This window comes from Rhinolophus hipposideros (assembly GCF_964194185.1).
Source record: "Rhinolophus hipposideros genome assembly, chromosome: 8".
Classification (NCBI taxonomy): Eukaryota; Metazoa; Chordata; class Mammalia; order Chiroptera; family Rhinolophidae; genus Rhinolophus; species Rhinolophus hipposideros.
This window is the reverse complement of record NC_138054.1, coordinates 84546314-84563577: the sequence shown is the minus strand read 5'-3', so window position 1 is coordinate 84563577 and position 17264 is coordinate 84546314. Positions and strand designations below refer to the sequence as shown.

Below are 17264 nucleotides of genomic sequence, written 5' to 3'. Positions count from 1 at the left end.
CTGTGATGGGGATGGGGTGGGGCAACAGCTTCTGTTTAGTGAGCACCTACTAAGCACCCGGCCCTGGTCTGAGCTCACTGGACCCTCCCAGCAACCCTATGAAATAGGTCTTGTGATCTATCCCCACTTTACAGATGAGGAAACTGAGGCACAGAGGAGACTCAGTCACTCATACAGGGCAGCGCTGAAGTGGGAAAGCAGGCAACCTACCCCTGAATGCATGTGTATGTTACATGCATGTGCACGTGGCTATACATATACATATCAGCATGTGCATGTACACACACGTGTATTAATGTGTACACACGTGGATATATGTGTATGTGTAAATATATGTATCTACAGGTGTATGTTCTAACTGCTTTCTATCTCATAGAAGGCTCTTCTCCATGATAACAAGACTCCCTCCTGCCTGTAAAGGCCTTTACTATTTACTTAACAGCCCTTTTCTACCTGTTAAGGTAAAGGATTTCCCAGAACCCCAGCAAGGCAGCTAGGATAAGCATACCTCCCCTCAGAGGGAATGAAGCCCAGAGAGGGCAGGTGGGTGGGTAGGGCCACACAGCAGTTTAGCCAGGACTGGGACCTGGGCCTCCCGATTGGAGGGCCTCAGCCAAGGGGTCCTTCTGGATCTGGTTGCCCCCTGATTGGCCTGGATGAGGTTTGGGGTCTGGAGCGCCTCACCATATTTGGGAAGTAGGCTCTGGCCTGGCGGTCCTCGTCCATCTTGAACAGAGCAGGCAGATCGATGATGTCCTGCTCCGTCAGCCCCAGCTCCTTCTTGAGGATGTCACGGTTCCAGTCCAGACAGCGCTGGGAGAGGGGGAAGAAAGGAGGGCAGGCAAGTGAGGGGCAGCTCTGCCACCTTTGTTAACCCCATTCCTGTCAGCAGCGTCAGACCAGGGCCCTGGCTCTCCAGGGAGACTTCCAGTGCTCGTCTAGCGCCCCTGCCACCTCTCCAGGGCCCCTGTCACCAGGGCTCAGTACAGCAGTCATAAAGAGAGCGAGAGAGAAGAGCACAGAAATAAGACTAGGAGCCAGCCCTGTGCTAGGTGATGTTACACAGTATCTGACTGAGTCATCAGGCTGCGCCGTGAGGTGAGAATAACAGTGGCTGTGATTTTGATTAATACCCGTAACATCTAACATGCATAAGTGCCGTCAGTGCACTTTCCATGTATTACTTACTTAATCCTCAACCCCACAATGGACACTGTTAGTATCCCTTATTAGAGATGAGGGCACTGAGGACACAGAGTCCTTAGTGAGTTGCCCAAAGTCCTACTGCCAAAAGTGGGGGGTCCTGATTTGACCTCAGAGCTACCCGGTCCCAAAAACTGACCATGGAGCACATAGGTATTAATATAATAGAGTCAACTTTCAAAAGCCAGTGAAGCGTTTTGTGATCTTCGGGAAACCCTGTAGTCGCTTCTCCAGCATCCACCCCACCTGGCCCCCTGCAATGCAGCAGCATGTCGTTGGGTTGGATAAATCACACTCCCACCATCTGGTGAGAGCTGATTAGTGGACTCTTGTCCCTACCTCCTCGCCCCAGTGATTGGTTCACAGATGGGCAATAAACCAGGTTTAAGGCAATCACTGTATGGTAACCGGTTGAGATTAGCACAGAGTGAAATTCAAGGCTTTCGTTTACTTGTCGGGGGCATATAAGACCTCTCCCCTTGGGGATGGTGTGTGCTGGGTAGACGTGAGACCTTGAACTCTAGAAGCTGTGTTCCTACCCATGAGAGTCCCTGCAGAGCCCAAGAAGTGCAGAGAAATTGAGCTGGAGCCCTGATCAACCTGTGCCTGAAATCCATACCACTGCTGGACTTTCCACATAGATGAGACAATCATGACTTTCTGGTTTTGTTTTGTTTTGTTTTTTAACTTGGTACTTGAGGAGGAGAGACTCTTCCATGACGTGACTTCTGCTGCACCCATGAGCTGGACTGGGGCCAGAACAGAGATTGGTTCACTGCAAAACCCCCTTAGAGGCTGTCTGATAGTAAATGATGTTCATTCTGACATAAATCAGCACCCCTCCTCTACCTCCCATTACGTGCTAGTTTCTGGAACAGGTTGTTGTCCTGACTTCATGAAGTATGTAATTTCCCATACCTGGTAGCATTCCCCCCTTTACCCTATATAATTTTTTGGCACCTGCCAAGTGGCACCGGGATCCACTTCATCTTGCAGTCTCTCAAGATGTGCATGTGTAAGTTTCCCTTAATAAACTCTACTAATTACCAGACCAGAGTGACCCACCTCTTTCTTCGGTCTTTCCCTGCTCTACGCTTATAGAGGTAGACTTTCAGTCTCGGGACCTCTCCCTGGGTCTGCATGTATTAACAGTACTTTAAATATGCCCATGCAAATAAAGAGGGATTTAATTCAAGTAAAGACTACCCTGTTGATCCTATTTCTGGATACAACCTTTGAGATTTAGGGACTCAGAAGGTGGGATCCATTCACAGAGAGAAAATTTCAGGGATCTCTGAGCCCCTAAAACAAATAAAAATTCAGGGCATATACTTCTTATACACATTTTTCTGGAGAGCAGATCTGTCACTTTCATCATATTTAAAGGGGTGTGTCTCCCCAAACTCTAGCCTTAACAGAGCCCTTGCCTCTTTAGCACTGCCTGATACGCTTTCCTTTCCAAGTCCCCTGTCTGCTTCTAGCCTTTGCCAACCTGCACATTGTGCCTATTTAGTCCCCAGCTTCAGCACAGGAGTAAAGCAGGGAGGCTGAACTCAATGTTCATCGAATAAAGCCGTTCCCTCTGTCATGTGTCCTGAACCCTTGGCCATTCCCCATGGAAGCCCCAAGGATGTGAGAAGTGACATTGGGCACATCCTCATCCCTCCCAGGGACCCTCTGCCCCAGCCCCCCAGCAGCAGCTGGGCCCTGGCCCCACCTCACCTGGAAGTACTGGTTCTCCTGCACGAGGTTCTCATTGGACAGAATCTTGTTGATGGTAATTCGCTTGTTGCTCATCCCGCCCAAGCCTGTGGGGGTCAGAGGACAGGGAACAGTCTAGCGTTAGGTATCCAGCCTGGGTGCTCCTCTCTGCCAGGGCCTACCAGCTTCTGGGCTAACTGCTAGGATGAGGGAGATGGGGCTGGGAATAGGCTGGGGCCTAAGGGGACAACCCCAGCAGAAACAAAGCCCTCTCTGCCTGGGGAGGGCAGCATACACTCTTTTCCTCAGGGTTGCCCATGTCACCTGGGAAGGGGTGGCGGCTGCCTTGCTTTCTCTCTGGCCAGAGATTGGGGTGCACAATTAGCCACCTGAATCTCCCACCTGGAGCCTCCTTCTAAGGATGAGCAGATGGTCAGGGTGAGCATAGCAGAAGCAGGTGCCCAGAGGTGTCACCTTCCTGTTTTCCAGACCTGCCTCATGCTTGCCCCCTGCCCTGGTCTATGCTGACATCTGCCTCCTTAGTATTCCACTATGGTGGCCCATGTGGCTTCTGCCCTGATTAGTAATACTCATCGAGCACCTACTACGTGGCAGGCGTTCTTCTAGATGTTTTACATGGATTCACTCAGTAATCTTCCCCATATTTGTATGAGGTAGCCTCTAGCATTAAAGATTAAGAAACTGAGGCACAGAGAAGTTACGTGACTTGTCCAAGATCTTATAGCTAATGGAACAACCTGATCTGGGAAGAGTCTGCTGGCCCACTGTACTTCCCAGTCTTAGAGCCTGTCGGTGGCAAACAGATTGGGGCTGTCAAACCCTTTACCTGAGCTGTCTCCACACCACCACTGTCCGTATTTGTACCAAGATAATGTTTATAGATCCTGTGGGTAGATTTGGAGGTATGTTTAACATAGAAAGAAGCCTCCAGAAAGTCAAGACTAATGCCTGCCAATCCAAGATAAAACTTCCCATCGGTGAGGAGATCAAAAAGGACAATGGTCTTAAACTCGTCTTGTCCACCGTAGACACCAGTCACCAGTAGCAGCACTGCTTTTAGACATGATGGGCAGTAATGTGTATATCAACCAGCCTTCTGCATGCAGACTTTTGGAAGTAGGTATTATAGATTGGAGAAACCTACCTGAAAGTGACAAAAAGTAATTTAAGCAAAACATAAGGAACTCTCACGGCTTCTCTACCCTGGCTCACCAGATCACCTGTCTCCGCCTGATCAGCTTTCCCTCTTTCCATGATTAATTTAAGAGCAAACCTCACTCCCATCTATGCCTGTCCCAGTTCTGAGGATGTCTCAATTGCATAGGTAACTTCTCGTTCTGGGACTCACAATGACGGTGTCTGGCTGTCTACGACGTCTGTGGACTCCTACTTTCCTTCCTGTCCCTAAACTGCATGATGTATATTTCTTTCTCTCCCTTTCTAAAACACAAGCTCCTTGAAGGCAGATTGTATGTAAGTTTTGAACCATGTAACTCTCCTCTGGGTCTGGTGCCATTGAAAGTGCACACTAGGTCCTGAAGAAGCACGTGACACTGTGGACAACGCTAAGGAAGAGTGGGCAGCTCGAGGGTCCAGCAGCCATAGCAAGGGTCACAAGAAGCTGGGGCTGCTTCCCACATGCTGACAGCCCCGGAGCGGGCCAGACACCAGGAATATAGAGCTGGGTGCTCACAGTGTTCATCTGCCCCATGCTCCTGAGTGTCTCTGGGGGCTCAGGCCCGTTTTCTGCCAGGGCCCTGTGGGCACGCACCTTTGAACATGATGGCCTCCCCATGACCTTCCTTCTGCTTCTCTCGGAAGAGCTTGTAGCAGGCTGAGGTGCTCGCCATGAGCATCCGGAATTCCTGCAAGAGACCATCCAGAGGGACAGTGTCAGCAGACGGGTAGTGGCCAAGGAGCATGAGGGAGCCCCTGCCCTGGGGACCCAGAGCCCTGTCTGCATATCATCTCAAGCCTCCCCACGCGGAGACGCAAAGGCTGCCTGGCAGGGTTTCAGAGGAATATTTCTCACCCTTCCAGCTATAGAAATTCCTCCACCTCAGCAACGCCATCGAGACAAAACCGAGTCAAAGGTGGCTTTGGACAAAGGGGAAGAGCTTCGCCACGTGGCGGACAGACCAGGCCGTTTGCACAAAACTCCCAGGGTAGGAGGTTGCAGCCATTCCTTTCACTTCAGAAAGTGAAAGAACCTCTTTCCAGAGCCCAGAGGCCCATACCCGATGCTCTCTAGGACGTTATGGCCAGTACAGTAGCCACTAGCCCTGTGTGATTAGTAGACACTTGAATTGTGGCTAGTCTGAATTGAGAGGTACTGGTACACCAGATTTTAAAAACTTATGAAAAAGGATGAAAACAAGTTAAAGTATGAAAAAAAAATGTAAAATCCTCATTAATTTTTGTATTGGTTACATGTTAAAATACTAACATTTTGAAAGTCTTAAACCAACAACAATAGCATAATCAAATATGAAGCAAATTAAAGTGTATTATGACTTTGAATCATCTGTAGAGTGTTAACAAAAGAATATTCATTTATCTTCAATCCAAGGAAAAAATAAAGGGTTTTTAGCATGTACAGTATACAACCATGTCACAAATTTAACAGTAGAGCCTGTTGACAAAGAACAATATATTTCTATATCATGAACTACAGAAGCTAGGATACGTGAAAAACAACTGTACTACAACAAATAGACACATAACTCAGTAAATTCCTTGTGTTCGTTTAAGTAGTATTTTTCTTTTTCTTTTTTTAATTAAATTTATTGGGGTGACAATTGTTAGTAAATTTACATAGATTTCAGGTGTACAATTCTGTATTACATCGTCTATAAATCCCATTGTGTGTTCACCACCCAGAGTCAGTTCTCCTTCCATCACCATATATTTGATCGTATTTTTCTTTTTTGCTAACAGTTTACAAATACTTCTGACCTCCTTCCAAAGAACAGACATGTCAGAAACATATGTGGAATAATTAAATCTCTTAATTCATAAAAAAAAAAAAAACTAACATTTTGGATATATTGGGTTCAAAATTGACCTGCTACAGCGATGACATACACACCCGCTTCAGCCTACTTCCTTCTTCCTTTATGCGGTCCATTTCCTCCAGATCCCACCCTCTGCTGACAAGAGCTGATAGTGAATGGGTTTTCCACTATCCTATTCAGTCCAGCCTAGGAGCCAGCTCACCGTTGTGCCCGGGATGGGGATGAAGGTCATAAACTCGTCCACGTGGCCCACGGTCAGCCAGTCCGAGTAGAGCTCCACAGGTGCCTGCACCTGCTGGGCCTGCAGGAAGTCCCGCACCACCTTGGTCATCCTCCGGCCACCGGACCTGGAGCAGGGTTGAGGAGGAGGCAGCTTTTCAGAAGGTTGCCCACTGTGCCTATCTCACCAGAGGACCTGTGGCCTCTGGAACCCAGCCTGAACCCAGTGTGGCATTAGGAGAGAAATCACAGGAAGGAGCCTGAGGCACAGGGCTGACAGACCCTGGGACAGGCAGGAAGGCGTTTGAGCCCAAGCGGAAAGAGGCAGATGTTAGCTGTAGCCGTGGCCTGTGTGAATGGCATGAAGCCCAGCCTTCAGCCTCCAAGGGTGCCAGTGGGTTTGAGAAGCTTCTGTGCTTGGATTGCTGGAGGCGGCTAGGGCATAGGCCTGGTTCCAAAATCTGCCATAGCCCATGTGCCTATTTGCTACATTAACTTCTACTCAACTTCCTCTTTAATCAATTCAAGTGACACCTCATCCAGGAAGCCCTTCCTGATTTCTAGACCCTCTGATGTCTTCAATCTCCCCATTGTCCTCAGAATATAACCCAAGGTCTTTATAGTGGACAAGAAATTCCTCTGTGATCTGGCCCCTACCTGGCCTTCCTACCTCATCTCCTTTCCTTCCTCCTTGTTCTGTTTGCTCCAGCCACCTGCTAAACTTGTTACCACCTCAAGGCTTTGCCCTTGCTTGCTGTTATTTCTATTAGGAACACTCTTTTCCTTCGATCTTCTGACTGCCTCCTTCTCATCATTCAAGCCTCCGTTCCAAAGTCACTTCCTCAAAACCACAAAAGTTAAAGCACCCCTGCCCCACCACCCTATTTTATCTTCTTCATTGTACATACCGTGTTTCCCTGAAAATAAGACCTAGCCTGACCATCAGCTCTAATGCATCTTTTGGAGCAAAAATTAATATAAGACCTGGCATTATATTATGTTATGTTATGTTATGTCATGTTATGCTATGTTATGTTATATTATATTAAAGCCTCGGTCTTATAGCAAAATAAGACCAGGTCTTATATTAATTTTTGCTCCAAAAGACGCATTAGAGCTGATGGTCTGCCTAGGTCCTATTTTCGGGGAAACATGGTATTAGCACCCGGAAGTATCTTATGTATTTTCTTGCTTCCATGTTTATTTTCTGTACCTCCGCCACCCTAATTGAAAACCCCCTGAGAGCTGGAACTTTGTTTTGCTCACTGCTCGATCCCCAGGGTCCAGAACAATGCCTGGCACAGAGAAGGTCCTCAATATATATTTGTCTCAAGAATCCCTCCCTGAACTCCCCACAGGAGTTAGGGATCCTTCCTTGGGTTCCCCCAGCTCCCTATCATTCTTTCTATCAGTGGACACCCCCTTGTTTCATGCCTGTGATCTCCATCATCTTGTCGAACGTGGGGGCTGGGCCTTCATGTTTGGAACCCCATACCTGATGCAGGGCTCGGCCCTTGGCTGGTGCTTGGGAAATACCTGCTGAATCGATGAGCACGTCACGTAGCTCAGCCCCAATCGTGGCTGCTCCTATGTGTGCAGGTTCCTAAAAGCCCTTTTGTGAAGTGAGGACCCACAGTACTCTCTCCCCAGCGACTGCCCTGACTAAGGAAGACTGTGCCTTTTCATTGACTGGTAGGTCATCTGGGGATGGAATTAGGGTGTTGTGGACAGGTCACGAAGGCAGGGACTCATGCTTTGGGGCAGGACTATGCCTTCTCATGCCTGTTTTGTGTATGGGCACCCACTCCCAAGGATCTGTTGGTGAGCTCCCACTCATCCTCTTTCAGTATTCCTTCTCTGGACTCCTTCATCCCTTCCCTCCCTTTTAAAATCTCATTATATACTCTCCCATTTTGGAAAGAGGGTTATTTATTTAGTTTTATATTCAGTCCTGATTTATACTAAGATGTAAAGGCTAATTTGGTTTCCTTTCCATGAGTGTCTGTATCTTATCTGAGAGTCATGGGAGGAGCTGATTCTCCCAGCCAATTGCTCTAGGTATGAGCAACCCAGGCCACTCCTAAAGGGACAGTAACCACCCCACCCCCTGCCCCCAGCCCCACCCTGGCTTCTCTTACAGAGGAAAGCTGCTCCCGATGAGGATCCGGCCCAGAGGGTATGTCTTGCCGTTCACGGTCACTGGAGGACTGACCTCCAGGTTCCCAAAGGAATCAAGGCTGGTGACAGGCTCAAAGAGGGGCTCCCGGGTCACGTAGCCGAAATCTGGGCCCTAGGCAGGGGGGATACACTCGTCATTAGTCCGCTGCTACCAGGAGTTCTTAGCCCCAACCTAGCCACCTTCCAATGACCACATTTTGACCACTTTTGGTTTGGCACTGTGGACACTTAGATTCTAGGGGGGTCGCCCATGGTCTTCTTATTCCCACCAAAGAGCAGAGCCTGGCATAGGGAGGCTGAGTTTGTAAGCACGTTGGTCTGAGTGTGCATGAGTGTGTACGCATCTGAATCTCGACATGTGCCTCTAACTACTTCCCAAACAGAGACACATCGGTGATTTCAGGATTAGTCCTCATTTTGTGCTATGGATATCCCCGCTCATCTCTTCATTTCTCTGACCTTCCGTTTCCCCATTTGTCAAAGAAGTGTCAGATTAGGTGACCTGAGGCAGGATGGTAGATTGTATCGTTGTTCCCAGACACTTGCTACCCCCTTCCCAGTAAGATTTTGCATTTTGAGCTACTGCTGTGTGACTTCTAGTATCTTCTGTAGGAGGAATATACTTCCTTGCCCAGTATCAGACTTGGTCATGTGACTTGCTTTGGCCAATGAAATGTGAGCACAAGTGACCCATGCCAGTTCAGAGCAGAAGCCATAAGATCCATTGTGTATGCCAACTCTCTTTCTCCTCTTCTCGCGCTAGGAGGGTGGCATATCCCAGACTGGGGCAGCTCCTGCAGTCTGGGCTCTAGAGTGAGGAAGGCATAAGGAAGCTGAGCTGCAGATAAACCAAGTGTGAGCAAGAAATGGACCTCTGCTGTTGTTAGGCATTGAGATTTGGGGGTAGTTACCGTAGCCGTCCCTAGTGTAAGCTGACTGGTACGTGTAGGAATGGCGGATATGTAACCTATATGACATTCCAACCTATTCCTAACCAACCGTATTTGTTCACTGAGCCCAGATGTTGCCTCAGTCCTTAGCACAGAGATCCAACAGACTGGAGTTGGCATAATCCCAGTGATCCCCAGTTGATATAATGCCAGTGACTCCCTGAATTTTAAGGTTCCTTGGATGATTTTTTGTTTTTGGTAAAAAATAAGTAGGGGCTTTGCTTGGGAACTTGCACTGGGATTGCGACTAAACTTGCTTGACAAAAATCCTTGTTAAAAAAAGTCTGTGCCCAGCTGAGAGGCTCTAGGGACAGCTGTGCCAGGCGGGCGGATGGCTGCAGATTAGCGCTTCCTCGCCTGGGAGCCTCAGATAGCAAGATGCGATTTGCAGGAGGCTGGGGCAGCTGGGGTTTTACAGCACCGCACAGGCAGGCAGGCATGCAGCACAAAGCCGGACTTGGCACAGGCCTCCGGGAACAACGCAGCCCAGGGCCTTGGAAGCAGAGGGCAGGATCTGGGAGGCCTTGGTTCTCATGACTGTGGCAGCCGCTGCTAGTGGCCTGTTGGATTCTACTCCTCACATTGTTGGAGGAAGTGGACAGTCCTCACTGAGAACAGTGGCGAGGGCTACGGTCATCATCCCAATAGCTAACAGTGGTCATTATATCAGGCGCAGCACAGATGCCTCATAGAATGCCTTTGATCTTCACAATGATCTTGTGAGATGGATACCGTTTCTATCCCCATTTTACAGATAAGTAAGTTGAGGCCTGAGGAGGTTGAGTTGCTTGCCCAAGGTCACATTGATGCTAAAGGGTGGAACTGGGACTCAAGACCAGGTCTGCCTGACATTCCAGAGCTTGGTGGCCACACCATGGGCTCCACCATCTCCCTGTGATGAGGGGACTAGGTTAGTGAATGTTCTTAAGAGGCAGGTGTGAACTTGGCAAGGTGTCGCCTCAGTAGCTCTCATGACTTGAGACTCACGGAGGGCATCAAAGAAGAATGGAAATGGCCTCCAGAATTTGGGGGGAGGGGTCAGATTGCTTTAAAAAGCACACACTCTGCAAACCACAGCTTTAATGAGCTTTGAAGCTGGAATCATGACTTTTTGATAATTGCTTAACTATAATTTTCCTCTTTGAAACTTATTTTGCTGTAAGTTGGAGGTACGGCAGTGGCAGGAGTCAGAGCCCCTGCCCTGCCTGTTTCCTATAGTTCCTATGAGAACACGCTCCATGTTTTGGAAAAGCATCAGTTATCAGAGCAGGAAAAAACCTTAGACGTCACCATCCCAATGGACCCATTTTGCAGATGAGAAGATGAAGTCTCTGGGCAACAGACTAATTTGTTAAGGGTGCCCAAGGTCTCCTGATTACTCTGTCCTGTAAGAGTCCCCAGGCTTGCACCACCCACCCCCGCCCCCAGGTGGCCCTCAGCATCTCACCAGGAGCTGCTTCACTGGAAAGTCCTTCAGGTTTCCATCTCGGGGGGAGTCTAGCACCACAGGGAAGCCTTTGTGGGGGGCCTCAATGTAGCCAAACTCAATTTCATCCTGCGGGGACACCAAGAAGAGTCATCAGATGTGCCCAGAGGGCTGCCTGTGAATACCGGCCAGCCACCCCAATTCTCCCACATTAAATGGTGGCTGTGAGTCTCACTCATCCTTCCACAGCAGTCTCTGTACATCCCAAGCATGTCTGTACTCATATTGATCCCATTTTTAAAAACCTGATTGGTAACATCCTGTATACATTTTCCTGCAAGTACTACCTTAATTTGAAGTGCATTCTGTATTTATAGATTGGCTTCTTTGTAGCTGTTATATAGTGCTCCATAGTAAGGCTGTCCCATCATATGTTGACCCAGTCCCCTGTGGATGGACATTAGGGTTGTTTTACAGTCTTTTGCTACTCTAAGAAGCAACACTGCTGTGAATTGCCTTATACATTTATGTCTCTGGGTGCATGTGCACGTATGAGCTGACAGCAGAATGCCCACACATGGAACTGCTGGTTCCCAGGGTATTGACGGTAAGTGAACTCTTTTTGCCTGAGCCCTGGGCCACATCCTTCCCAGTGTGGGGTTTCTCACCTGGATCCAGCGGTCGCCTCGGTTTATGTACTGGAAGCAGACCTTCAGTTCGCAGTTGGTTTTCTCGACCAGGTTCTTCACCTCTTTCAGGAACAGGTAATTGTCTTTCATGCTGAGAAGATTAGGGAAGAGGAAGAGGCCCGGAGGAAGGGTGAGGCGGGACGAGGGCCAGCCTACATAGCAACAGCAGCTGGCACCTCTGGGCTGCACTGGGCAGATGAGGCCACATCTGGGTTCAAAGTCACCTTTGCAAAGGCCGCCGGTGTCAAGGGCCGAGCAAACTCACCCACTCATGTGGTGTTTGCCAAGGTCATGGACAAATAAAACAAGGAGGGGAACTCTCACCCCCACTGCCCCAAAGCCCTACATCTCTGATTCCCTCCCCCTGTTTCCAGAGAGGAGCTCTGCCTGGCATAGAGGCAGGGGATGGCTCAGGATCCCAGGAGTCCTTTCGGTGTGGCCACCATCTACCTGCTGGCATTCCTTTCCCTCACTTCTCATCTGGCTGCAGCTGTCTAGCACATAATAGGTGCTCAATAAAAAATTGCTGAATGGGGGCCGGCCCAGTGGCTCAGGCGGTTAGAGCTCCGTGCTCCTAACTCCGAAGGCTGCCAGTTCGATTCCCACATGGGCCAGTGGGCTCTCAACCACAAGTTTGCCGGTTCGACTCCTGCAAGGGATGGTGGGCTGCGCCCCCTGCAACTAGCAACAGCAACGGACCTGGAGCTGAGCTGCGCCCTCCACAACTAAGACTGAAAGGACAACAACTTGAAGCTGAATGGCACCCTCCACAACTAAGATTGAAAGGACAACAACTTGACTTGGAATAAAAATCCTGGAAGTACACGCTGTTCCCCCAATAAAGTCCTGTTCCCCTTCCCCAATAAAATCTTAAAAAAAAAAAAATTGCTGAATGAATGAGATGAATATCCAATGCATAGGAGGTTCCAAACTCCATAGTATGGGTCAAGAATAAGAAATGGTAACAATGATTTTTAGAGCACACAAACTCTGCCAAAACCGTGGATGAACACTTTGCCTACTTCATCTCATTGAATCCTCTCCCAGTGACTCTGTGAGGTCAGCATTTCAGAGAAATGGAGGCACAGAGAGGCCAAGTGAGCTGCTCAAGGTCACGCATCTAGTAAGTGACAGAGGCAGGATCTGATCTCAGGTCTGCCTGCCCTTGGAGCCCCAGCGTTCGCTGCTCTGCCACACTGCCCCTATGTGCCACGGCCACTGCTTACCAGCACACATACACCGACACGGGAGGCAGGGTGTTGGGGGTCATGATCCACGGAGCAATCCGGAATACCACAGTGTCCGTGAAGATGGGTGTCAGAGGAATCTCCTGGGTGTGGGAGAGAAGGGGAAGGGATCAAAAAGTCTTATCAGAGTGCTTTTCACTGACAAAGTAGGTGAAACTGATAACAACAGTACATTTATTGACACTTTGTCCTAGATCCTGTGGTGTTTTTATATGCACCAATTCATTTCTGCTTTACCCCAGGGGATAGATACATTATAATCCCTGTTTTACAGATGGGGAAACTGAGTCAGAGCTCTGAGTCACAGAACTCTTACCTAACCATTGTTAGTCGGTGGTAGAGCCTGGATTGAAACCCAGGCAGCCTGGCTACTGAGCCCACACTCTTAACCACTGTCTGATCTTGCCCCATCAAAGTTCTCTTCCTGAAATCGACCCTCATGATGGCTGAGCCAACCCCGGGCTCTCTTCTGTTTTTGCTCTGGGCAACTTGCCCTTTTCTTTTTTTAACGTTGTTTGGGGATATTTTGCTAAGTCCAGATTGTTCTTTAAGGAAAAGGATCAGGAAGCGTGCCTGGAACATAAGGGAAAATGAAATATGATTCCAGGGTTCCTTTACACAGACTGGCTTTGAAAAGCTACAGGAAACTGGCCCCTGCCTTTGGCAGGGAGGATGGTGGGTGGGACTGTGGGCAGCGCTGGCCTTTCTTGTCCGGGTCTGCCCTTTGAGTTGCTGCTGGTGCCCCTGGAGGAGCCAGTTGGCGAGACCTGCTGGCCAGAGTGCTGCAGGTACTACTGGGAGCAGAAGCCCCCCGCCCCCCCCGCCCCCTGTGCTGTTAGCTGTACGTTTTCTACCTTTCCCTTTTCCCAGGGACTTAAGGGTGCTTTGGAATGAGTTCTTACAAGTTTGGATGCTCACAATCATCTCGGGAAGCAGGAGCTTTTGTGGTTTTCGTTTTACAGATGGGGAAACTAAGGCACAGGGAGTCAATTCACTTGCCCAGTGTCTCATGGGCTCGAACCCGGCAGTCTGATTCCAGAACCTGTCCTCATAAATCTAAGGTAGACCCAACCTCACCTGAATGTGGGTGGTGGGGGCTTCTAGGTCTCCAAGCCCGGATACCCCGCTGATGCTTTGAGGGGAGTGGAGCATTGTGGGGGCTCCTGGGAGTGGCCTTCTGGAAGGAACCCTACCTGGCCCCCAGGGGCAGCCCCTCGTGGTGGAGGCCTGGAGCCCTCACCTCAACCATGTACTCCAGCAGGCTGACATGGATGGAAACCAGGCCTGAGAAGCCCTCGTCGGGGAAACGTAGGCCTTCCACGAAGAACAGCAGCTCTGCAGAGCCACCCGTGTACTTGACCACGTGGTACAGCTTCTGCCGGCCCAGGATATGGATGTAACGTTGGCCGAAGAACGGGTCTGGAGGAAGAAGGACCAATGTCACGCCCCTATTCCCACCAGGAAGCGGTCAGTGGGGTGGGGTCACTGATGGTGGACAAGATGGCAGAGCAACTTGTCCTCCAGATGAAGAGAGAAAAGCACAAGCAGAAAGTGCCACCAGAAGGGCCGTGGCCTGGTCATCGTCCCAGCACTGCTGTGTGTTAGCGATATGGCGGCGAACCAGACAACCTCTCTGGCTTCTGGCTTCCTCGTCTATGAAATGAGCCGACTCTTCCAGGAATAGCACACACGCAGTGATGGCAGAGGATGACTGAGCAGCTGGTGGTGTCGAGGAAAGATGAAGGTTCCTGTTTTATAAATGAGGGAACCAGTTCTCAGAAAGGAGAAGTGGCTTGCTCGAGGTCACAGAGCCAGTAAGTGGCTGAGCTAGGACTCAAGTGCACATCTAACTCTGAACCCCAAGCTCCCTTCCCCTTTATATAAATTACACACCAATGTGTCCATTTGTACCCCAAATTCCCCTCCACATAATGGAAGCCATATTGACGTAAAGACCCACGCGGGGTCTTTGTGTGAGAGCCACATTTTTGTGGCTGGGAGGAAAGGCAGGTTTCTCTAGCACTCCGGTCCCTCTGACATCTCCCAGCTCTTCCTAGTGCTGCTCACACTGCTTGGAACAGTCATCTCCCTCCTTTTTTCAAGCCTTGATTTGTGTCGCTTCTGGGAACCGTGCCTAGGTCCCCCAGAGACCAAGCCAGGGACTCTGTTTGGAGCTTCTGCAACCCCCGTCCTTCCCCATCACAGCCTTTCTAACTGGGTAGGCTCTTAGTGTTTAGTTGTTGGCCCCGAGGCTGCCACCTGTGGGGGCAGAGACACACCCAGCTGGACCCAGTGCCGGCCCAGCAAGTGGTGGAGTGTGGTAAATGTGTACTGAATGAACCGATGGCTCCCACACCACTCCCTGTAGGAGAATTTTCAGGCCAATTCAGAGCAATGTGTTGAATTTACTACTCTGTGACCTGCATGGGCAAGGACTTCGGGGGAGACAGAGATGGCTAAGAAGCACCATCTCTATCTGTCTACAAGCAGCGTTCAGCCTATTATAAGATAGCGCGGAGCTGGGAAGCATCCTGACGGAGCTACACGGTGAGAGGTCCTGTAGGGTTACGGGCGTGGGGAATACAGGGGAAGGAGGCAGGGTAGGAAGCGTTTGAGCAGAGGGCAGACTTTGAGATGTCCTTTCGGGTGGCAGAGGTGGGGTGCAGTGAGGAGAGGAAATACTTGCATTGGCAAAGGCATGAAGGTAGGACCCTATGCAGTTCCAGGAGTTTCTTTATGCCCTGCAGAGCTGGAAGGGCAGAATCAGGCTCAGCTTAGTACTACTGCCAACAACAGTAACGGTGAATAACCAATCGCGCAAGGGTTAGAACATGGAACCAGAATAGTTCTGGCACAAATGGGTAGTGGATTAAAATGTGCAAAATGAATGGAGGAACCACCAAAGCCCAGGCTCAGGATAGTCCCTCATGCAGGACCGTGTGCTCAACTAGACCTTATAGTCATATAACTTACTGAGGGCTGGTTACCTGAGTGGTTATGGCTTCCAGAGTCCTGGGCTCAAATACCACTCTTGCTTTACAAGCTATAAAACCTCAGAGAATTCACTTAACCTCCCTGAGCCTCAGTTTACTCATCTGTTAAATGGGAGGGGAGAGTAATAATACCTACGCCACAGGGTCATTGCAAGACAAAATGACATAACATTAGTAACTTTGGTAAACTTGGCAACCACTGGTAACCAAGCTGGATAACCAGTAACACAACGGGGACCTTTTGGTATTACTACCATGACAGCCTGTGAATGAGTCAGCACACCCCTACTGCAAAACTCCTGACCTTTTCATCGAATGGCTTATGAACAAAAGGCAAAGAAATAATACCTCAGGTTACCTTCCCTTGAGTGGTCCCAAGAAGCGAGGCATGTGTACTCGGGCACTAGATGTTCCAAAGCACACTACACAGCCTGACACAGAAGGTGAAGTTCTTCTCAGTCAGAAAAGGCAGCATGTGCCCTGTGTCCCAATCACTAAGTAGACCCAGAAGGATCTGCATGGGTAATTTAAAAGCTCTCCCCTAGGCACTCAGACCCTCCCACACCCACATACCCCAGGCTGCACTTGAACTGACACTCAAGGAAAAAGATCGCAGGCCTAGACTCTGACTTGTCTTTGCAGAAAGCTCCAAAGCTTTCCCAGCGCTCCGGGCAGCCGGGGGCTCCACCAGGGCCTGGAGAAGGCAGGGGTCTGGCCAGGGGAGCTGAGCTAGGTGGAAGGATATGATCTTGCCCATCTGCATGCAGTTTTCTTCCCGTAGCCTGCAATGGATATGTGTCTCTCTTTCTGGTGGCTTGGGCCAGCTCCAGGCAGATTGATTCCTCAGTGGGAACAATCTAGCCACTGTCCCGAGGAGCCTCCTTCCCCTGTCCCCCGTCCCCAGCTGGTGCAGGCCCGCCTGGGTATGCCTGGCTCTCCCTGCAGGAACCAACAATACCCCTCTATTGAGCAGCCCACGTGCCTGGGGCTGGGCCTGCTGGCCACCCTGACCTCTCCTTAGCCCTGGACACTCGCCCTGGGCAGGCATGTGGTTTGGTTTGGCATAAACCTTCTGGTCACTTTGGAGCCATTCCACCTCCCAAGGAGACTCCGTGATAGGAAATTGTAACCATTCGTCCTGTTTTGCCTGAGCCTGAGGGGATTCCTGGATGAAAGATTTTCAGTGCTGAAAATCCAGGAAAGTCCTGGGCCCCCGGGACAGGCTGATCCCTGTAGAGGTCAGGCACCAACTTTGGGGTCCTGGGGCAGAAGCTGAAGCTGGAGCAGAGACACCTGGGTCTTCCTAACAGCACTGGAAACTTCTGTCCATTCAATGATTGTAATTAATAATCATAAAAATAAGCCCAACAAAAGCAAACTAATCATAAAAATGAGCCCACCATCTATAGAGAGCGTTCCACGGGCTGGCAACTGTGCTGAGTGTCTGACACACGTCCCTCTTTAATCCCCTTCACCAGTGGGACAGTCAGGTCTCTCATTTCCCCACGTCACGTCTCAGATGAACCCAAGGCATGGGCTTGTGAGGACACGTGCCCAGATCCAGGATTTGAACCTCCTGGGCTCCAGAACTACTTCTAGGGGTCCCTTGGCCTCTCGTCCAGC

The 17264-nt window shown here is 49.8% G+C and overlaps 1 protein-coding gene across 3 annotated transcripts in view; it reads right to left on the bottom strand.

Annotated features, from left to right (window-relative positions):
* The window catches only part of PADI2 (peptidyl arginine deiminase 2), a 51098-nt gene that overhangs the window by 8463 nt on the left and 25371 nt on the right, over window positions 1-17264 (bottom strand). For all 3 annotated transcript variants that reach the window (XM_081056545.1, XM_081056546.1, XM_081056547.1), the window contains 9 exons: window positions 13889-14067; window positions 12628-12731; window positions 11381-11492; window positions 10734-10841; window positions 8297-8448; window positions 6142-6286; window positions 4697-4790; window positions 2926-3011; window positions 685-813 (listed from right to left, as the gene is read on the bottom strand). In XM_081056545.1, coding sequence (XP_080912671.1) covers window positions 685-813; window positions 2926-3011; window positions 4697-4790; window positions 6142-6286; window positions 8297-8448; window positions 10734-10841; window positions 11381-11492; window positions 12628-12731; window positions 13889-14067 — 1109 coding nt within the window. The remainder of the gene's footprint in view (window positions 1-684; window positions 814-2925; window positions 3012-4696; window positions 4791-6141; window positions 6287-8296; window positions 8449-10733; window positions 10842-11380; window positions 11493-12627; window positions 12732-13888; window positions 14068-17264) is intronic.